We start from the raw sequence: 23612 nt of genomic DNA, 5'->3' as shown, positions 1-23612 counted from the left end.
GCTTCCTATAATGAGACGTTTCCCTGATCACTGTCACCCTCAGTGCAGGCAGCCATCTATCCAACCAGCCCAACAGAACCGCTCACTCAGCTGAAATGAAGCCTGACAGGACCTTCAAGGGCAACGCAAAGTGCAGGCTTGCTTAAAATACTCACCCGTTGCTCTCGCTGTTCTGGTGTTGAAGAAGTCTGCAAAAACTGCTGCTATGATGTCATCGGTGGGGGGAAATACAAACTAAGACTATCCATATAAAGTTCAGTATATTTTCCCCTGAATTGTACACATCAAGGGTAAATATACATGGATATATCCCTGGAACAATAACTTTGTTCAGATCACAAATGAAAATTGCTGCAGTGACAGGAGAACAGGTCTGGCTGAAAGCGGCATGTCTCACCGAGAAACAATGGTCGCCTGTACCTTATTAGCATTAGCATCATTAAATAAAATTGTTATGCTTCTTTATGCACTGGCAATATAAATTCCTATCTAAGCACATGGATATATAAACACATGCAAACATATGCATACTGCACATCTAGGTAATAATATCATGCTAACCATGGATGTATTTTAGGAACTGAACACAATACCCATACCTGGGTGCAAAGGATAAAAAAAACTCTGATTGCTCTGATCTTTTGATAGATGTGTACGCAATAGAGATTAGTTAAAGCATACTTCCTGCATCTCAGACTCAGTGACTTGACCATCTCGCATGGAGATTCAGCCTTTGTGAATTGATTAGTTAAGCTGCACAAAGACTGATAGGCCCATGGTGGATGAATGGATGTCACAATTGAATTATGCAGAGAGAGAGAGGGGCCACACAATATCACCTTCTTTTTCTTGCTAATAAATAAACTGTGGGTCATGCAAATTACACAATCGTATTTAGTTTGCTGTTACTATATTACATCTGAAAGCAGCAGGATATAGGGCAGCAATGTTTTATAGTGGCATCAGAGAGTTGTGAGTGTTTGCATGTTTTACAAAGATATAGCTATAGATAGATGGATAGAGAGAATGTTTTATTTATTTCTAGTTACGTGCCCGTGAGAGCTGCAGAGAAGCGGCTAGATGAGACCATCAGTCTGTTAACGACTCAATGGATGGACTCCTTAGGTTTTTTGTTACATAAAAAAAAGGCTAACATTTTAGCATTTTGCAATTTAGTGCTGTGGCGTAGTATAAATAAACACAAGAAATGCCTCCTAAAATGTTTCTAACATGAAGCACTAATTGGATTATTATTCATGGTTTTTTTTAGGCTAAAAGTTTTTATTTATTTATTAATTCAAGTATAAAGACTGTCTAATGAACCATATAACCATTATTTTATATAGAAATGCTAAACTATTTCATTCTTTTTTTAAATTGAAATGAGTAAACAGCTTCTTGTTTCTTTTCTTTGCCAATATGTTGCTGCCCCCTGCTGTACGTACATGCATCTAGCAACATAACACTCCAGCGAGGTCACATTAAAGTGCACAGATGTTGAAGAACGAGCTGCCCTTTGATGACCTGCTTTCAAACAGACGAGGATGTTTTTATCCTCTATACCCGTCTCCCCGGTTTCAAACCAGTTCCTCTGGTCACCCATTAAACAACTTTGTGACTTTTGTGTAATCTTGGTCGCTTTCAGGTCACGAATATTAACCGTTCCTTGATTCAGAGCTGCTGAATTAGGGACTCACAGACCAACGATCAACTCTTGCTCTCTCAGAAGAGAACCAGAGGAACTGGTTTGAACCCGGGGAGATGGCCCTTAACATCTCGTAAACTTTTAAAGAGTGCCGTCTGGAAAATACAGATCCAACTTAAACATTAACACATACAAAGCTCATCGTATTGATTTGTTTCCTTTAACCCCAGTGTCATTTGGTCAAAGTCAGATTAGTAAATATGCTCTTTGTGCTATTCAGCAGCTTCACAATGGATCAGATTCACAGCAAACACACTGAATCCATTAGCTCAGCCAGGTCAAATGCTAAATAACCCATCACACTATTTTTCAAATTAACCTTTCCCGCTGGTCCTGCTTGAAGCTAATCACACAGTGCAAGATGACTGATCCTGCCTTCATTAGTCTCCTAACAATTCAATTATTTATTTTTTTCTTTAGCGCCAGATCATAACAGAAAGTTATCTCAAGGAACTTTACAGGTGTAGCAGGCAAAGACCGGACTCTACTCGTCCCACAAGAGCAAGCACTTTGGCGACTGAGGCAAGGAAAAACAGGCAGAAACCTTGAGCAGAACCCAAGACTAATCGTAGACGGCCATCTGTCTGGATCTGTTGGGTTGAGGAAGAGAGAGACAGAAGTAGAAAGTAGTCAAAAGAGAGGAATCCTCCCACAGAGGTCATTCTACTTTTCAAACGACAATCTTCATCTGAAATATCTAATTCATCCAAGAGGTGGCGCTAAACAATTACACAATTGATCGATATTGAGGATGGCATGACCGACTCTCCCGAACACGCAGTCTCATTGTCACAACACAAAATACAAAAGCTATAATGTATCTCCCTTTAGTCAATAATTACATATTATGTATGCTACACATTTAATTAACTTTATTATTATACCCCTATTTGGTCCATTCTGTCTGTTAGTACTTAGTAGTGTTTTAGGGGTTTTGTGATCAGCCATGTTTATTTGTTTGTTTGTTTGTTTGCAAGGCATCTAATAATATTGTCAAGTGGATTACATTCTGATCAGGGTACGGGCATGCTTTTTTTTTTTTTTTTTTTGGACATTTCAGCGGTTTAAATGATGATTTTCCCTGAGTCTTCCTTTCAGATTTGGGACAATGTCTAAATTTTTACTATTAAAGGTTTAATCAATGTAAAGCATGCTGGTGGAAAGCACTCTCAACTTGATGTGATTATAATTTCTATGTTTATTGGATGTTGGTTAAAGAGTTCAGATGAGACTTGACAAGCCCTGTAATGATGTGATATACCGAAGGTCACTGATATAGAGCAGATAGGCAAAGTAAACAGATAAGATACTCTCTTATCAGACTGTTTTTTTACTTGTAAATTAAATTATCTTGGATTCCACTGCAGTCATTTCATGAAGGGTCAGACGAGCAGCACAAAAACAACAGTGAAGCTGTTGTAAATACAGTAACATGTAAAAATATGTATTAAAATCTCATCCTTGTTTTCTTTTAAATTACCGGTACTCATAATCTTTCAGCATAAAAGGTCAAATTAATTTAGTTTCTATTGCATCAAAGTAAATCAATTGCATGCAATTTTCATTTCATTTGGGATCTTTAATTTGCTTAAAAAGCAAATTAAATATATTGTTATACTTTTGAGGATACGGCAACATAATATTTAACACTGCTCTAAATTACTGTAAGACTTAAGATACATCATCTTTTATTTAAAATTTTAATTTAAAACTAAATCTTAGCCGATGAAACATACTAATGTCTGGAGTCTCTGGAGCACTTATACTGACAATATGTAACAATATGGAATAATACTGATCAGGTCCTGTCATTGCCCAATCTAGAGGATGCTAGATGAGACCTGTCTGTCACCATGCTGTGTTTCATTTTAATTTAACTCTCGCTTTTTCCTTCTTTTCCTGTGACAACCCATCATGACTGCCCACTCAAAGCTTTTCCCGGCCACTGGGGTCTTGTTCATGGTAGGGGGATCTTAAAGAACAGTCTGGACTGCCTCTTTAGCTTTAACCATCAGTTCAGATCTGTCTCATGTGCAACTATTGGCTGATGTTCCTTACTTGCACCAAACTTCAATGGAATACTGTAAGAAGAGCATGAAACAGGTGCAACACTTCTTAAAGAAAATGAACCCCTGCATCACTTTTTGTTTTCTGATTCGTGTCCGAGTGAAAGCACACAGTCTGATTTATGGCCCAGTCGTAAACCGCCACATATAATCCTCGAGGCCTCTGGCTGCAGACTCAGTGGGGAGCGACTGCAAGGGTGAGTGCTGCTTAGTCTCCTTTCACTGTCAGTCAGGCTCCTGTGAAAATCACTGGTGATCACGATCAGGCTGGAGCGTTAATCTCATATCATTTTAATATTTGTAATTTGTTTTGTGATTTTATCTAAGTAAGATTGGTAAGACTGCATTTAATGAGTAAAAAAATCTGAGGTGAAAAAATAATGGAATAAAATAAATAATATACTGTACACATTATTACTACGGTACTGTTGAATCTACAAATATATATGTTACAAAGTAAGGTAGAGCTATTCAGAAGCAAAGTTTTAAATACACAATAGCTCCTTTAAACTGTGTAAACAAAATGATCATTACGTAGTGACGTCTGAAATAAATGCCTTTTACATGTTGGGTTTAATGGTCTGAAGCGTTTTGTTTCATTTCCAGATGAAGCTGTCGGCGTTGCTGCTGCTGGCCCTGCTGGCTCTGTCCTCAGCCAGTCTGCAGGACACGTTGAAGAGGAGCGCTCAGCTCAGAAAGGGTAAACACAAAAAACAAAATGCATAACCTGTAACTTTGCCTTGCGCTTACAGTAGGAGTGGACGATGTTAAATCAACGCTACAATGATTTCGATCGTGTCTGGTCTTTCTGCTTGTGTCGTCTATAGTGAAGGACAGTTCGTGAGTGAAAAGTATTAATAAAATGAAATCGTATTAACAACATTAATTTGGTGATAATTTCTAAATGGTTTTCATTTAATTGCCCTAACCTGTTGACATCTTTGTTAAAAGTCTCGTAACTGGTGTCAGCTGAGCCTCACAATTCAGTTTGTTTTCTTGTTCCATCTAGAATATTGAAAACTGGTGGTGCTATTTATGAAGTAATTGTTCTAACCATTACTTTTATATAGTTTCCACACTGAATCCAGCGCTAGAAGACACGGTGCCTGAACCGACCGGTAACAACGTGGTGTCGGCCCCTCTGACCCCGCCTGACTTGGAACAGCTGGAGGAGCTACCAGCAAATATTTTCGGCGATAACGTTAACCTGGAGTGGTTGACCTGGAATGGCTCTCTGCCCAATGGCGCCACCGCAATCTACAATGGTTACACTGAGCGCACTGATTATGTGTGCAAGTTCAAGTGTGAGTCCGGCTTCTTCAACCCCAGTTTGGGCCCATACTGCCGCTACCCCTATGGAGACCGTGAGTACTACGCTCCTGAGTTTGAGATCCTGGCTAACAAAGACAACTTTGAGTTCCTGGAGTGGAAGGAGGGTTCTTATGGTTCTGTGCCCCAGTATTCAGTCAGGACCTGTCTGGGTGTCGGCATCTATGTTGGGAAGAATAAGTACGGTCTTGGAAAAGTTGTTCCTCAGTTTGAAGCTTTCTTCCTGCCTTGGGAAGGCGATGAGTATTGGTACAAAAAGTACCAAGTCCTGACCATCAACAGGGACGCCTACACCCAGCACATCAGTGATGTCAAGTATGCAATCGATGATGTCGCCATCTTCCAGTATCCGCCTGAGACCATGCAAATCTCTGGGCTCACCAACAACGAGTGTCAGACAGTGGTGAAGACCGTCACCATCTCAAAGTCCACAGAGGTGGAGACCACCTGGAACATTGGCCGAGCCACCATGTTGGGCATCACAGGCAGCATTACGGCTAAGATCCCTTTTATCGGCTCGGGGGGCATTGAGATGAGCGGCGAGAAAACGCTGCAGTTCTCCAGAGGAACCACGCTGGTGGAGGAACTCAGTCACAGCGTGTCCGTTGAGCTCACCGTTGCACCAAACTACTCCTGTAGAGTTCGTATGGAGGGACGCAAGATAAAAGCTGACATCCCCTACACAGCTCGCCTCAGCCGCACCTACCGCAACGGGGAGACCCAGTGGACATCCATCTCTGGGACGTACGACGGAGTCCAGATCGGAGAAGTGCGGGCTGTGGTGGACCGCTGCGAACCCGTAGCCGAAGCCAAGCCTTGCCCCTGAAAGACTGATGGAGGGCACGCCAAAATAAGTTTATGAACATCTGAGGCTTGTCAAAAGTAAATTGTTGCACAATAAAAATAAATAAAAATCATACCGTGAACATTTTTTGTGTGACAAAGAAAATATATTAAATAATATAATAAACTTTTAAACACTAACCAGTATGTGAAGCTCAGTGATGAGTGCACAGATGATTTTACATTTTCAACAAGGCACAATTCAGAGTAATTCAGTACATTTCATCTGGGCTGTTTCTGCTCATTAATTTTACATTTATTTTTTGTGGATAAAATTGAACTCCAAAAAATAATCCATGCTTCAGTTTAATAGTAACCTTGACCTCTTGAATGAGCTTAGTTTGACCTTGTCTTGACCTGCTTTCATAAATAGAGCTTTTAATGCAGGACTTTTACTTTTATTTAAATCCTTTTAGTTTAGTGCTTATTGATAACAAAATAAAAGTAAAAGTAAAATCATGTGCGCTCAGACCCTTATGCAAGAAAGTGAATTTTTTGCTGGTTTTCATCAAAAAGTAGGAGAGAAGAGTAAATATGAAATTCATAATGAAGACAAAGGTAACAAACCTCCAGTAGAAGGTAAAAATATTGACTAATTTGAAGCCTTTTTTAATTGCATATTTGAGATAATATTATTAAACATACCATAGTATCCACAAACTTTAACATCTCAGTCTGTATAGTGCTCAGTGTGAACAGTACAACCTCAAGAACCAATCAGATTTCATCTGGGTCATACATCCCCCTCATCCCACCTTTGGATCCAGCCACACAAAACCTGAAAACTAAATTTGGACAAGACATTGAAAAGTTCTCTTCAGGATAAAGTAGGATTTCTTCTCACATCAAATATTAGTTAGACCACTATGTATTACAAATACTTTAAAATCGCATTGAATTCCCATCAGCCATAGGCATAGCTGACAACATTCTGTGAGGCTTTACTTCATGCTTTTAGCTTTATCCTTACACCAAAATGCGAATTTGATCGCACTATAAATGCCACCAGACATTTATGCATTTAAAGATCTGCTTTGACATTGAATACTGATATTATAATTATTATTATTTTTTTGTTTAAGGAAAATCATACAGTAGACTTTATAATTTGGAACCCTGTCAAAAAAGACATCAACTGTGAATCTGACTGAATCACTTCTTGTTGCAGTCTACGCATCTAAATGATGCACTCAAGCAGAATGACAATACTGCATAAAGTTCATGAACTGTATGAATGAGAAGTATTCATGCTGAGTACTGAAGTGGATGGAGACACAGAGCAGTCCAGTAAATTGACCTTAGCAAAGATTTGCACAGAGTCCTGATTCAGACTGAAGTAACTTAATAATACCTTCCTGTCTCAAGGACGCACAGGGATGACCAAGACATCAATGATTAGCCATGATACGGCTTTGCGTGCAGAGCAATGTCCGGCTTCAGTTTTATCTTGGCAGCCAGTGACATTATGCAACAAGGACCTTCTTGATCAATGAGCCAGTATTGCATTTGGATCTAATCATTGTGTGGCACCCTGACCTTATCTGAACATACAGTATCTTAGCATCTATGAGGAAAGAGCACCACAGCCCTTTGGACATCTATCACTCGTTAAATATGGGACAAATTTATTTATGAAGCCCCATCAACGTGTAAATTTACAGAAAGTGGGGTAAAGGTTTGGAGGCAACGATCAATAAGAATCTTGTTATCACATTAGAAGCATGGATTGTCCATCTTTATACTCCTGCAGAGCTGTAGGAAGATCTTTTTATCACATGGAAAAAAGTGGGTCAAACCCTAACCCAGCCGTCAGTCGGGTCTGATTTAACAAGAAGACAAATACAAACACAATCATTCATTCATTTAAACACTTCTTTATTTTGAAAGGTTGCAAGAGGGTTGGAGCCTGTCCCAGCCGAATTTGGGAAGGAGACGGGGTTCACCCTAAAAAGCTCCTCGGTTCACCACAGGGGCGTGCATGGAAATACAAATACCCAATCACATTCACAACCGTGGCTATTGACAATTCAGAGTCATTAATTTACATTAATTGAACATTTTTGGTTGAGTGCTATTTGGTTTTTGATATGGAACTTTGATTGGAAAAGTTTGAAGAAGATTGGCACGTTTGTTAACTTACAAAGGCACAAATAATGCAAGGGGGGGGGGGGGGGGGGTATGCAAGTCATCTTGCATATCGGACCACTCACTTAATCCGAAGCATTTTAGAGGACTTCTTCAAATAAATCTTTGAGTCAATCTGCTGGCCCAACTCAAGGCGTTAACATGCAAAAATCAATGATGGAAAATACTGCAAAGTTCAGGCATTCAGGTGTCTAATGAAAATAAACACTTACAGAAAATAGGTGCAATTTCAATCCAGTTTTTTTAAGTGTTAATCATGAAGGCCGTGCTCAGTCGCCACCCTACGTCTCCTGTAGTTGTTATTTCATGTGTCATATTTTCTGCATTGAGTCTTTCCATTATCAGGAACACGTTGGATTCAAGCTAAAGAGAAGACGACCGTAAACACTGGGCCAATAGGCGGGAAGCTGCTGTTTATTGCCGTCATAATGTGCTGCGAGCTTTTAAAGATCAGCACATTGTGCAGGCGGTGTCACTGCAGGAGGAACCCGTCGAGGTAAAAACTGCTTCTCTATATATAAATGAGGTGTGAGTTCGTATTCCTCAATACCAACAATCAACACCATTAAACTGTTTGACTTGTTTCCTACAGTGTAAGAAAATTATTGCATGGACATTTTAGAATAGAAGTACAGCAGCTTCAAAATTATGATAAAATGTTTTTCTTCTCATGTGAGTATGTGAAACATGTATAGACAATCGTATGATGTTAATGATCACTTGCAGATATTTGGCGTGCATGTGTGTGTGTGTGTGTGTGTGCAAACATCATCTTCCTTCTTTAAAGTTTGAGTTTACACCCTTCGTCCAGATGAGGTGGAGTGTTGCCGTTGTCTTTGTGACGCTGCAGCTCTGCAGCCCAGCGCTGCAGGCTGACCAGCTGCTCGACATCCCACAGCTGCAGTACGGACAAGAAAAGCCCAGTGAGTTCCATCATGTTGCAACAGACTTCCTCAGGCAGGCCCTCTAAAAAGTAGTATCAGTAAAGGTATCAGTATTTAATACTAAAAGTTCCATTCCTGCCTGTTTCCTTTCTGACTTCTATTGTAGTGCCATGGCTTAACCCCTCAATGGAGAATGTCGTCCCTTCCCGGGAAGTCAAAAAACATCCCCAAATTAGAGAGCTCCCAGAAACTGAGACGACCTTCCACTCCTTCCCCATGTTTAGCGAGCATGTCAACCTCAAGTGGATCACGTGGAACGGTTCCCTCCCCAATGGTTCTGTCGCCATCTTCAATGGCTACACCGAACGCACCGACTACGTATGCAAGGTCAACTGCGAGGCAGGCTTCTACACTCCCAGCAAAGGGAACTTCTGCCAGTATCCATACGCCGACAAAGAGTATGCATCGTCCAAGTTTGAAGTGCTGGTCAACGTGGACCACTTTGAGTTCCTGGAGTGGGTTGAAGACTCGTATGGGTCAGTCCCTCCTTATGCTGTCAGAACTTGCCCCAACACAGACATCTACGTGGGCAAAAACAAGTACGGCCTTGGCAAAGTAGTGACCCAACACGAGGCCTTCTTCCTTCCATGGGAGGGTGATGAGTACTGGTACAAGAGCTACCAGGTTCTCTCTATAAACAGAGACACCTACAGCCAGCACATCTCCCACGTGGAATATAATGTCGACCAGATGGAGCTGTTCCACCATCCTCCAGAGGCTCTGAAGCTCGCCAAAGTCACCAATCTGGAGTGCAAAAATGTAGAGAAGACGGTTAATCTAGAGAAGATCAGCACGGTGGAGAAAACTTGGGACATTGGTAGAGACACCCGGAACGGCTCCGTCTCCACCGTGACGGCCAAAGTGCCCATCCTCGGGCCAGGGACTGTGGACTTCACCAAAGAACAGAAGATGAGTTTGTCTGAGGGAACTAAGCTGGTGGAATCTGTCAGTCACTCTGTCTCTGTGGAACTGGTGGTGCCACCCAACCACTCCTGTGCTGTGAGGATGGAAGGGAGGAAGATGTCCGCCGACATTCCTTTCACCGGGAGGCTGAGCAGGACCAATCACAGAGGAGACACCCACTGGACGTTCATCACTGGCACCTACGACGGTGTGAGTGTTGGAGAGATCAATGCTGTGGTGGAGCGATGTCAACCGGTGGCTGACGCTGTTCCCTGCTCCCAAGCTGAGAACTGATCATAGGTCTATCGATCTTACTGCTGAAGAGACAAACAATAATTACAATTAAACCTTTACAAATAAACTACAAGCACATTTCCAGTGAGTTTATTTGTTGTCTTCTTCTGACTGAAATACTCTATTGCTGTCACTGACTCAACACTTGAAAGTTAGTTTCAGATTAGATACTCAGTTAGTTCACTTAGTTCATCAGATTTATAGCATGCTGTTTGTTAAGTCTACATATAAAATGCATTAAATGCATTAGCTTTAAATAAGCAGCATCAGTATTTGATAAATACATTAAATGTAGCATTAACTTTGCTGCATGTCATCCCCTGTCCCTCCCCACTTCCTTTTAATAATAGCAATTAAGTAATAATTGATGAATCACTCTGCATGATGCATCACTTTACTTGAAAGGACACACAAATGTGAATTTGTTTTGATTAGTTGTGTTGTGGAATTGTCCACCATTCCATCATTTGAATTAAATTGATCCATATTTGATGATGTTCTGAGTCAAAACATGTGGTTGAGAACAACAGGGATCAATAAACGGTGTAGTGTGTGATCTGGAGCCTCCATGTGGTTTAATCCAGCACATGACCACATCATTAAAGTCTATCTTCTTATTTCGCTGACTGTACTTGTACTCTAACATTCTATCTAATAAATATATTCATCATCATCATTTTAAGTTTTATTGTTCCTAAAAATGTAACAACACCAATGTAGAGGTTGGTGAGATCCATCATCATGACCAGCTAAGGATATGTAAAGCATATAAAAATACTTATGAAAACTTCGACATGCAAAGCGCTTTTTAAACAAATTGATAATACAGTGAAATTAATTGAAATCATTCAATTGAATATTTCTAAAAAGAATCTTCAAATCTAAAGTACAAAAATCTGTTTCTCTGTCCTGACGCTAGATGGCGATATTTTCCAAGCGAGTCGGACAATACCAGTCTTGCAGATTGTCTTCTCTGCACTCGTTGACCAGTGCTAGCTTCTGTAACCCTGACGTAACCTCTGACGTCACGTCAGCCTCAGTTAGCCACATTAGCGTCTGGACCCTTTACTCGGGTGGCTCTGAGAGCGCCTCCACTGGCCTTGCGGGGTCCAGTAAGCTAAAGTTGTAGTTTTAATGAAACCGTATCGTTATTTTTCACTGTTTCTTAAGCAGCTGTTTAACTTGGTCACGATGCGACGCTTTTTAGCCAGAGCTGTGAACCGAGTTCTGCTGGGCGAGTTGTTGTTTACAACACGGATGGGAGCAGAAATAAACACACAAGCCTCCCGAAGGCTGGTGAGTGCCTAACACACCAAACATGTGTTTACTGCGCCTCACCAATCACTAGTCAAACTCCATTAAGAAAAAATCTGGCAACGTGATCAGAATACTAAATAATCCGCTCCATGATTTAAGTCTGTGCGCATTCCGGATCAGCCGAAGCCTCTCATCAGTCCATTCCACTTTGTGCTAAATTCCCAGAAGTTTGTAATTCCTTTCCCGTTATAGTCAGAGCTGAGCTCCACTTGTCTGTGGTCGATCATTCGGTCATAATCAGGAAGATAAAGCCTCTTTGTGGAGTAGAGTACAATGCGTTCCACATCGTTTCTATCAGAGCTGCTGCTGCTGCTTTGGATCGGTACCATCAGTACAAGGCACTGGTTCTGTCTGCGTTCTCTGAGCCGATGTGCTCTTTAAGATGAAGACAGCGTTGTATGAATAATGACGCATTTGTTATTCTCCTTTAGCGGTTTGCAACATGCATTCCATAGAACTGTATAGTACAGATAAAACCAGAATAAAACACAGACCAGGATATTCATGGGGACTAAAAAAATAAAGAAACTGATAATAAATGCAACAACCGGAGGACAGAGAAACTATCTTGATTTCACGCTGAAGAGTTTTTCCCTTCTTGCATCTTATTTTGTGTGTTTGTGTTTTCAGGTTGTTGGGCTGGGAAACCCGGGCATGGAGAATAGCAGGCACAGCGTCGGCATGGCGGTGCTTGGCGCGCTCGCCACCCGGCTCGGCGTGGCCGAGCGTTGGCGCGGGGACAAGTATGTGTCTGGTGAGGTCATAGTGTCGGCGGTGCAGGACACACAAGTGGTGCTGCTCCGTCCCAGGCTGCTGATGAACATCAATGGAGTGTCGGTGGCCAAGGCAGGCGAGTTCTCACCGTCGGTGTCAACTCACTGGTTTCTTTACTTTGTCTATTTTATACATTATATTTGTGGGACAGAAAAACAGCAACAGGGTTCCTCTGACATCATACGGCATCAGAGTGTATATATGAATATGTGTTTATGTTTACACCCAAACAATGAACTACAAATTAAATGTGTTCAAAATCACGCACTTTTATGTTCAGCTAAAGAAAGTATTTAGTTCTGGTCCAAGTTCTTGAACATGTGGTTTAGACCATTTTTGAAACCTGGTGATTCCACGTCTGATTTCACGTTGAACGTTTGGTCTAAAGTTCCCGCTTGTCCTCTTCTAGCTGGTAAATACGGCATCGAGCCTGAAGACATCCTGCTGGTGCACGATGAACTGGACAAACCTCTGGGGAAAATCGCCATCAAACATGGAGGAAGTGCCAGGTTGGTTCGGTCAACCCCTGTCAATGCTGTCTGGTGTATGGACAGGTGTCGTCTTACATCAGACAGAGAATGTTTTATACCGTCGTCATGTTGGAAGAAAGGATAACACTCCATTTTAGGTGACCATAAATTATTTGGTGACGTAATTCAAATGTTGGATTACAGATATCAGAACGACTGCGGAATGATTCACGTCATACTTTGTAGAAAGGAGTTTGATGCTTTCACCTCCCAAAGAACTCAGAATCGCTTCTTCTTCTTCTCCTCCTTCTTCTTCGCAGAGGTCATAATGGAGTCCGTTCTTGTGTCGACTGTCTTCAGACTGATGTGAGTTAACGGTGACATAGCACTTGTCAAGTTTTTGTCTCTTGGATGTGTTTTATAAGAATTATTTAATTTAAGAAACTACCCTGGACGAATAAGAAGCTAGGCAAAATGAAACAGCATGCATGCATGAAGCAAAAAAGGCATTGCAGAATAGCTATTAGCAAATGTTTTCTGAAGAAATTTTTTGTCGCTGCTCCAAACTCCAAATTCCAACACCAAAAATAAAAATCCTAGTTTCATAATTCAAGCACAAAACAACGCGACAGAACGTAAATCAGCAGAGTTGTCTCGTGTTTGTCCCGCAGGTGATGAAGAGACTTCGGGTTGGAATCGGTCGTCCGTCTGGTAAAGCGTCAGTGGAGCGTCACGTCTTGCAGCGGTTCTCCGCGGAGGAGCAGAAGGTTTTGGATGCTGTTCTGGTCCACAGTGTCGACCTCCTCCTTTCCCAGCTGTCCCGGCGAGAGTCCAGTCCAGTCTGCCAATCCCCCTCCTCTCCAGCAGGGGGCAGACACAAATCACAGAATATGAAGGCGACCTCTGACTCCCCTGCTGTCAGAGCCGAGGCTTCTGAACTCAAACAGAAAGAGAAATCCTGACCCGTACGGGAGCGCTGGTCCTTAGTGAGTTTATTTATCAAAGGCGATGCACAATCATGAAACACAATATATAACCACCAAAATAAGACGTGCATTCGTAACAAATGGATTCCAAATGTCTCTGAGAATGTATTAAAGAATTGTAAAAGATGCTTGTTGAAAGAGATTTAATTTGAAAGATGCATCAGTGTGAAGTTCTAGTAATACAGATTTAAAGTCATTCAAATGGATTTGTGTATCTGCAAGGGTAGGTGTTGCATCGAGATGAAAGATGTGGAAAGGAAGTGAAGAATCATGTGAGCGGGCGGGATGGAAAGGGTGGAGGAAAGTATCAGGTGTGCTCTGTGACAGGAGAGTGTCGGCGAGGATGAAGGGAAGGGAGGTCTAGAAGACAGTGGTGAGGACAGCCATGATGGACGGCTTAGAGACAGTGGCTCTGAGTAAAAGACAGGAGGCGGAGCTAGAAGTGGAGGAGATGAAGATGCTGAGGTTCTCCTTGGGAGTGACCAGGTTGGATAGGATTAGAAATGAGGCAATAAGAGGGACAGTGAAGGTTAGACGTTTAGGAGACAAGGTCAGAGAGACCAGACTCTGGTGGTGTGGACATGTCCAGAGGAGAGACGGGGACTATATCAGTAGAAGGATGCTGTGGATGGAACTGCCAGGGAACAGGACTAGAGGACGACCCAGGAGAAGATACAAACACCCATAATGCTAGTAACGCTGACTGCTAGGATGTGCTTGTGTTGAGCTGCTGCAGGAAACTACAGCCACAACATTGGACTGTAGAACAGCTGGTGATGAGTAGCCATGTCACAGGGAGCATCTGAACACCATATTTAATAGGTTTTTATTTAAAACAACCAATCCACATCGAGAGGAGTCAGCTGAGGCGTCCAGGGGGCATCTATTTCAGATGCCCCCTGGACGCCAAACATCTGAAGTTAAATGTTCTAATCAGCCTGGAGTCCAGAAGCGAGCGAGAACCTCTTTTGCTGAAGCTCGCTTTCTCTTTTTTTATCTGACAGTAAAGCAAACCTCCCGCTTTCGTCCTCCAAACATACGGTTCTCCTCACACGCTGCCCTCTTTCATCTTGGCCTTCCTGATGTGGCTCTTTTCTGCTAAAACATATTGATTTCCCCTTCCGATTGTCACCCTAATTACACTCTTCATCAATTAGGTGTCTTCAATGAGTTGCATCCAGTCTAAGAGGCGTACTGCATTCTCACACTATATAGAGAATGCCACACGAGGGAGGGGTTGTGTGGGTGATGGGGGGGGGGGGTGGACAAAAAAGCCAAAAAGAGCACATAAAACAGCGGAAAGAGGCTGACTAGTCGCTGAATGAGGGAAATCATTACAAAGGGGGCCAGTAGATTGCGATGGAGGGCTGAAGAAGAAAGGCAGGGGAGAAACAAAAGGGGCCGAACATTGTTTAGACCCGGCGTGTTTGAGGCCTTCTGTCCTGCTGTAGCTCAGTGTCACAATAGCTGCAGGGACACACTTGTGGACATGGGATGGGGGGGCGGGGGGGGACACCACACACACACACACACACACCCTCTTAAATCCCCCCCGTATTTCTTAGCTCTGACCCCATTGAGCCACCTTTTGCCCCCATCAGGCCACTTTCCCAGCCCCTCCTCACTGGTCAGCTTTAGGAGGCTTCACCACCGGCCTCTATAACGTCTCCTACAGGGGTCAGAGGGCAGCGGTGGGTCCGGACACCTGGGTCTTTAGAGGACAGTCTTAATATATTCAGGAATGGATATACCACCCCCCCCCCCCCCCCCCCCCATCCCATGCGCTACGGCCAGGGTAGCCAGGCTAACAGGGTCCTGGTGGGGGGTCTTCCCACAGAGGTGCTAACTTTGCAGAGACCCAGAACAAGCTCGAGTTGTAGCCGTGGTGCTAATGTCCACCTCTTCTTACTGCGTATCGACTGGGCGCTCGTGGACACTCCTCTCCTAAACTTCGTCAAGCGCCTTCATCCGGTCAAAATTATTATTATATTGTCTTATTAAATAGGATTCCCATCATCTCTGTGCTTCTTCATGGATGTTACAGCCTCCCAAAAGCTGAATCGAGCCAGCCAGGAGTCGAACCTAGAATCTTCTGATCCGTAGTCAGACACGTTATCCATTGCTCCACCGGCCCCTCGATGTTCTGCAGCTTTAAGAACAATATTACTGCATCAAAATATAAGCTACTGCTACTACTTTTGAGTGGCTGTTTGAATATTCCTTTTTATTTGTTAATTTTTTTAATAGATATATTTTATTCACCCTGTACTGAATAAAACAGTTCCACTGTCCCTTGAGTTTGTTTTTTTTAATTCATACAGTGAGATTATATTTTAAACTTCCTACAGTATAACTATAGGATTGGATCATAGTGTCCCAGAATTTGTCATTATTATTTCAGTCACATAGGTCTTAAGGTGAGCCTCACAATGTGCCTTTGATATTTCTGTCGGGACCGAACAGTAATTTATAGTGACCTTAACACATTTTACCTCTTATTATGCTCCAGTAATGTTCCAGCAGAGACCTGTAGAGCATGTTTCATTATCATTACTGTCTCCTTTTTTATGAGGCTTTTATTTCCTCCACCGTCACAGAATAAGCCGAAGCCATCCTAGTTTCCCATGGCAGAGCTGTGTGTTCCAGGGAATCCTTTTCCTATTCATCTCTTTCCGATGAGCGAGCATTAATAACGCGTCCTTTTCCCTTTTCATAGCCATAATCTCCAGTGATCCCGGGCCTCCTGCACTAAATTATTCTAACAGGGCCATGAAAAGGTAGTAGTGGGGCCCTTTAAGAGGCAAATAAGCATCCAGCATGCAAAGATGTTCCCAGTAACGGAAGTGTTAACTCATAGTACTGAACAGAGCTGAAGAGAAGGGAAGGATGGGTCGGCTGTAGCCCTGCATGGAGGCAAAGGCTGCTGGGTAATTTACCAGGCCGTCCACAGTACAGGAAATAGGTGTCCCTTCAGAAAGAAAGTAAAACCTGTGATCACATATACGTCTTTCCAAACCATAAACATTCTGCAGTGACCATCTTAATTTGTGTGTAAAAAAAAAAAGAAATTTGGCTTGGAATGAAAAATAATTCATTCAGGCTGTGCGGGATTTAGCTTAGCACAAACAATGGAAACAGGTGGAAGCTACTAGCCTAACAAAAAGCGCATTATGACTGATGAAGCATATATTTGGAATTTTTCACTGCTGTAATTTTTGAATTTGCACATTGGTGTGAGGCTTTAAACAGAGGAATCATTATTTAACATCAGTTTATACTTTCTGTCATTTTAATAAAAAGTGTAATGCAATGTAATTAATTTATTTATAAGAGATGCATTGAACAAAGTGAGGCAGGGGATAGAGGAACAGATTCATTCAGCCAATTCCTCATGTTTCATTTCCAGAGCAGAGCAAAAACTGTTTAGAGAATTTTTCTGAGTAAATGTGTACAAATATCAGTCAACTGGCTTTATTTGTGTATTTAGTGGGATTAGTCTCAGATAATAACAACATTTACAGGTGCTTTCTGAGGTTTGTGGGAATTAAATAGTCTATCTTTTTTTCTTGCAAATTTTAGCAGTTCTCAGAGTAGCAATTGAATTGGAATAATAAACATTTTATTTGAAACCACTTATTTTAAATATTGTACTTATTTAAAAAGTTAAATAACTTAATTTACACGTTGTTTTTATTTGTTTGTTTTGTTTTTTAGATTGCACAAATTAGATAAGCGTGGCTAAATAGGCTGTAACAATGTGTTAGCTTTTCACAAATGAAATAATTGCAATCAGTCTTCTTTTTTTATTTTTTGGTCGGCTGAACTGTGCATATATTATTATTATTATTTTGTTATTGTCATTATTGTTTTCCTACCTTCACATTATCACCCTCTGTGATCTCTGCCTGTTGCCCGAGGCAGTCAAAAGTGAAACGTCATAGTGCGTGTGTGCGGTGTGTGTGCGTGTGTGTGCGTGTGTGGTGTTTATATATTGTAGAACTAGAACAAATTAAAAAACGAGAGAGGGGGGAAAATCAGACCTTTGTATCTTTAAGAGGTTTGATGGTGGTTCATTTGCAGTTGCTCTCTCTCTCTCTCGCTCTCTCTCTCTCTCTCTCTCGCTCAGTGCAGATCCACTACTTCTTATTTTTTTTCCTTCTTCTTCTTCTCCACCTCCTCCTCGGGGTACAATGGGTATTTATCATCACCCCCGCGGTGTGTGTGAATGTGTGTGTGTGTTTTTTTTTTTTTTTTTCAAATCTCAGTACCAAGCGCGAACCGGCCCCACTCCCGAGCGCTCTCCCAGTGACACGGACGCACCGGGGCTTATTGTCGTAGGAGCACCAGAAAAAAAAACCTCCAATCGCCCAGTGGATGAGGAAGAGGAGGAGGAGGAGGAGGAGGAGGAGGAGGAGGAGGAGGAGAAGGAGGAGAGATCAGGAGCGACAGAATAAACCAGAGCCGGCGGCTGTGTCTGTGGATGTGGCGTCCTCCCTCTGTCCATCCTTGGGGAGCATCCAGCCTCCCTGTCCGCCTCCCTCCTTCCACCATCAGCCTCCTTCTGCCGCCTGCACAGCCTCCACTTCCTCCGTTGGAGCAATACGCGCGGAGGAGCAGGTGCGTCGTGCAAGCGGCATCACGCATCCCGACTTCTCCATGTTTCGTTGCAGGTTTTTGCGAGGAAAGGTGAAATGGTCTGTAAATGGAAAACAGCCGGCAGTTGTGTGTGCGTGTGTGCGTGTGCGTGTTTTTTTTTTTTTTTTTTTTTTTCATTTATGGAGATTTTGATGAAGGAATGAGGGATGAAGAGGAGAGATGCGTCTTAACAGGTGCAGATATGGCGGAGAGGAGTTTTGGGGGGAAACGTGACGCGGGATTCCCGCTCTTCTTCTTCTTCTTCCTCTTCTGCGGATGAAGTCCAATTTATCCTCTGCTTAATTAGAGAAGGGGAGTTGACGCGGTCTTTGCTGCTGGAGGTAAAGCGGGCCTCTAATTGGTGCCTGTAATGCGGCTGATGGGGCCTCTGGCGTGGAGTCAGCGTTTCCGATGCTCAGCCTAAACGCGGATCGTGATGAAGGAGATTCTCTAATTGTGGCCTTTCGGAATCCTTAATCCGACTACCGGTACTGTCAAATCGGATTCATTGAGCTCCAGCTGCTGATTGTCCAAACGCAATTCTTGTCAAAATTCAAATCCTACCCGAGAATTGTGCCTGGACATCTGTTGCTCGACGCTCGTGCACTTCTTCCGGAAAATAAATGTTATTGTTGTTTTTTGGTTGGTTTGTTTGTTTTTCTTGATATGTTGCCCATCTGATCCATTATTTTTAACACGTGATCATGTTTTCCATGTTTATTTTGGATTTGAGCGTTTTCTTTTTCTGATGACGCGGTTTGACTCCAATTTCCTTTAAAATGAACATCGACTCTTCTAAAACTGTTTTAACCGATTAACTCGAGTCCAAATACTCACTTTACACATTTTGGATTTAATTGCTATAATTATATATATTTTTTATGCTGGGATAATTTATTTTTAGGTTGCTGGATTGAAACTTTTATGCACAGGCCCAGATCCACAGCTTCCTTTTTTCATTTTTTGTTATTCCCATTTCCCACTTTTCCTGTTGAAACGCTCGCAGGGAAGGTTTATTGTCGCTCCACCAGTGAGCTTTTGTTGCCGCCTTTTGTTGGCGTTTTGGGGATTATAATTTGCATAATTCTTCAGGAATGTATCATTTTAATTTTGTTTAACAATCCGTGACCTTTTCCAAGCCCTTTATCCTTTTGATAAAGGATGCCATTACAAGCCAATAAAGACGGAATTCGTTTGTACTGATTCTATTGTTTATGAATAATAAAGAATTCATGATCTTTGGAAGCAGCGGATTTGATTTACAATGTCTTTATTTGTTTCCTTATTTATTTCATTCCATTTGCATCCATATGAATTCGACGATGGTTTATCCCTTTTCATTATAGTTTATTAATTAGTGCAAAAGTCGAGGATAAGTAGTTTCAAAGTGTGAAGAATAGTCTAATGCATTTTGTGTTATATAGAGCAGATCGGATATGTAAATTGGAAATGTTTTTTTTGTGTGATTTAACAGGCCTCATTTTTAGTTCCTTGGACGAAATGTCAGACCTGTGAGCCCTATCATCCTGACATTATTCATCAAAAATGAACACAAGATTAAACATGATATTTATGTTTTATTTTTTATTAATCGGGAGAATTTGGTTGGATAATAAAAATACAGAATTTCACTCAAAAATCTGCTTAGATACAATATATATATAGAGATATAAAAAATATCTTAGCAACTGTTCACCTTGTGAAAAACAAAAATCTTTTCCCTGAATGAGATTCAGATTTTTATAAGATTTTTTTACGTGAAACTTCCTGCTGAAAATATTTCTTTCTTTCCTTTTACTTATATTTTTGTTTCTTGCAGAAGTCTCACTGTACGTTACAGAAATCAGAGAAGCTGTCAGCATCAGAGTAAACCAACCATCAGTTTGACTTTGGCCTCCTCAGGGTTTTGTGACAGGGGTCTGTTTGATTTTCACACCATGGCATCACCTTGGCTAAAATGATCCGGCTCTCCCCAGACTAATTTGCGACTGTAATCCGCTCTCAGCATGTTGCCTGGGGAGCAGAGTGGTTCTGGCAAGAATCTCAGCCTCTGAACAGCGGATTAAAAGTTAGGGAGGTGTGTGTGCCGAGTCCAAACACCACCCAAGTTGGGGAGGAAAGCACACAGGTCGTCACAAATTGTCAATACTGACGGATCAGAGGGTTCAATTTGAGAGGAGATCAAAAAGTTTGCTTTGAGATGTATGATTTTCAATACCAAATTTTTGATACCTCACTTTGACATATTGGAACTTCAAAATCAAAGATGCTCACATTTTCTACAAAAACACAAATATAAACTTATCTTTGTTTCTGAATTTAGTATCAGCTCATCAAAAATGAGCCTCCTCGGCTCTGGTATGAAACTCCAATGACACGAATTGCCTGAAAGTAAAATGAATATTTAAACAAAATATTAATAGAAAGTCTTTGTTTTAGGATACTGACTATTTCAATATTGCATATAATATTACAACAGAGTTCTTGAAGTTTTTGTGCTATACTTGCCATTCCTCATCACATTTGCAACCAATTTGAAAAAGAAAAAAGTGGTTTCTAATGTAATCTGTGATTCCAAAATGGACGTGTGGAGGAAATCTGTGGTAGCCTCTCGGCCAACACTTTATTTCATGTTGAAAAGCAAGAGAGAGAAAACGAAATCTTCCAGTAGCTTGCTGCACAGGGATTCAAACATCATAATGATGTTTATTTCCCAATGGTTTGTAAAATAAATTAATAAACAAAACGTAAAAATTACACAACCTCCATAGCAGTAAAATACGTGAATATACTCAGGCGAAGAGGTTTACTTTCGACACCTCGATGAGCAACTGATCAGTATTGATGGTGATATTGATGTCCTGAGGAAACAATTAGCAGAGCAGGGTAATGATCAGCAGAATCATTACAGCCAATTAGCCTCTCTGACATCTGCTCATGAGGTCTGGACTGATCACCGGGACGTTTCACTCACTTTAGAGACTTACAAATCGAGAATATGCAACTTCTTGCTTTTGTGTTCAATTTAATTCAACTGACATTGTCTTTCACTTTGCCTTGTTCCATAATGTCGGCATTTTCTTTGAAATTCTTTATTCTCATGACATCACCTCCTGTCTGGGTCGGTCATTTCCTTCTTCGTTTCCCCTTCCTCCTTCTCACACTGGCAACTCCACGGTCATATGACCTGGGCTATGTCATCACCGTGACACACACCTACACCGCCACCAAGTAAAAGGCAGGGAGGAGGAAGAAGAAGGAGATGAAGGAAGGGGACCGGATGTGGGCGGAGGAGGAGGTGTGGGAGCATCGCAGGGGTGACGTCACATCACGTCCTCCTTCCCGGCATCCATCCCTCCCTCCTTCCCATCACACACACACACACACTGTTCTGCAGCACCGTCTCATAGACGTCTGACTCTGAGGAACACACGAGAATGTTGAAAGACCTGGAAATGACCTCCTGGGATGCCGGAAAGACTGAAAGACGCAAAGAGGTCTCCATGTTTGCGTACATCCCTCACCTGCAGTGCTGCCAAGGCTGCAATGAGTTCATTTTTAAGAGGCGGGGGTGTAAGAGGGAGTGTAAATGTCCATGTGATGTAGCACGCCCCCCATTCTACTGCCCATCCCCTCTCTCACCTATCCCGACACAACGTCGCCACCACTAGGGCGGCTCTCTCTGGGATTGGACAGGCAGCCATGTTTGATGCTCAGAACCCCAAGAACCGCTCCTTCATGATTTTCATTTTTTATAGATGACACGTGAGTTAGTCGGGGTCTGCTATTGCTCTACCCTTTTGACACCGTCTTGAGACGCCTCTGCTCAAGTCACCATCACCACCCCATCAAGTTCTTCAATTCCTGAAAGGTTGTTGTTGAGCAGCATAAATGCATCATTTGTGTGCGAGTTATTGGTTTTGATATACGACGAGAAGACATGAACAACGAGTGAAATCAACTACTGTGTATTCAGTGCTGCTGTAGCTGATTCTTATCCTTGTATTTTGTGAGTCCGTTTTTGTCCCCAGTAGTCGCTACTCGAGAATATGCAACTTCTGGAAACTGATTTTATTTTTTGTTTTTTTACGAGAGCTACAATCCCAATTGGAAGCGTTAGTGTGGAAGGAACAGTCTTTTTTTTCCTCCTTTTTACATTCAACTAAATCTAACGCTCCACTTGTTCTGTGAAATCACAGAGTTGTGCAGAGCAGCTGCAGAGTCGTGCTCCGCAGCTCTTTCAGCATTACCATAATTTGCGGTGGGAAAAGAATCGCTCATCAATCAGAGGCGTTGGGAAAGTGACCAAGCAGAAGACCCAGAGGGCCGCTGTTTTAGCAGCCGGCTCACAGGGGTCAGCCGGCGTGCTCTCTCTGTGTGTGTGATTGTGTGTGTGTCTTTTCATCAATCACTCCAGGTTTGAAGAGAGCGAGAGGCGTCAGAGCCTTTATCCTTCCCTACTCTTCATCTTCTTCCTTCAAGACCGGTGGCCCACGCACCCCATCTGACCACTGCACAGAGGCCAAGGTCAACCTGACCCCCCCCCCCCCCACCCCCTCATGTCCCATCAGCCCTCTCCAGGAGTCACCCTTCACTCCCACCTCCCCGCAGCCTCGCCTCACATTCCCCCCACCGTGTTCCCTTTATTCAACTGTTGTCCTGGAAACTCGATTGCCGCTGAGACCACCCTTCCACTGTGTGCTGTGGGCTGTGTGTGGGTATGTTGGGTGACTGGATGGCAGAGGTCACAGCAGGAGCTAAAATAATAGCTAATCCTGCAGAACACTGGTCAGGACAGTCACAATATCATTTTCTATACAAATCTACAAGTGCCTTTTAAAGTTAAAGTTAAAGTTTAAATAGTCAGTTTCAGCATCTTGATACCAAGATGCATGCACAGATGCTGAGAGGACAGGTTGGACAACCCTGCATTAACCTAAATGCTTGTTTCAGCTCACTAGTAACCATGGTGACTTGATGACGATATCAGAACTGCTTCTTCCAAACAGAAAATACTTAGATGTATGCAAATTATGTTTGGCGATCAAGTGGCATAAGAAATGCTATTAATTCAGGAAGTTAGCAAGCAAGATATGTGGTACCAAAAATAAAAAAATAAGGATGTTGGGTATATTAAATTAATGCTTCGCACGTTATGCAAGGGCGGCTCGGTGGCGCAGTGGTAAGCACTGTTGCCTCGC

General features: G+C 42.2%; 3 protein-coding genes across 3 annotated transcripts; all 3 read left to right on the top strand.

Moving 5' to 3' along the window:
• Nucleotides 1-3619: 3619 nt before the first annotated feature.
• Nucleotides 3620-5990, top strand: LOC137918131 (natterin-3-like). The gene is made up of 4 exons (XM_068760881.1): nt 3620-3667; nt 3945-3968; nt 4378-4471; nt 4842-5990. Exons 1-4 carry the CDS (start codon nt 3620-3622, stop codon nt 5924-5926), a joined length of 1251 nt encoding a protein of 416 aa, XP_068616982.1. The 3' UTR covers nt 5927-5990.
• Nucleotides 5991-8899: 2909 nt separating this feature from the next.
• Nucleotides 8900-10229, top strand: LOC137893295 (natterin-3-like). Its single transcript, XM_068738750.1, has 2 exons — nt 8900-9011; nt 9139-10229. Exons 1-2 carry the CDS (start codon nt 8900-8902, stop codon nt 10227-10229), a joined length of 1203 nt encoding a protein of 400 aa, XP_068594851.1.
• A 1035-nt stretch (nt 10230-11264) lies between these two features.
• Nucleotides 11265-13896, top strand: ptrh1 (peptidyl-tRNA hydrolase 1 homolog). Its single transcript, XM_068738650.1, has 5 exons — nt 11265-11525; nt 12177-12396; nt 12730-12829; nt 13111-13156; nt 13462-13896. The coding sequence occupies exons 1-5, from the start codon at nt 11364-11366 to the stop codon at nt 13750-13752; spliced, it is 819 nt and encodes a 272-aa protein (XP_068594751.1). The 5' UTR covers nt 11265-11363; the 3' UTR covers nt 13753-13896.
• Nucleotides 13897-23612: the final 9716 nt, after the last annotated feature.

This window comes from Brachionichthys hirsutus, chromosome 4, assembly GCF_040956055.1.
Source record: "Brachionichthys hirsutus isolate HB-005 chromosome 4, CSIRO-AGI_Bhir_v1, whole genome shotgun sequence".
Taxonomy (NCBI): Eukaryota; Metazoa; Chordata; class Actinopteri; order Lophiiformes; family Brachionichthyidae; genus Brachionichthys; species Brachionichthys hirsutus.
This window is presented reverse-complemented; position numbering and strand designations above follow the sequence as displayed.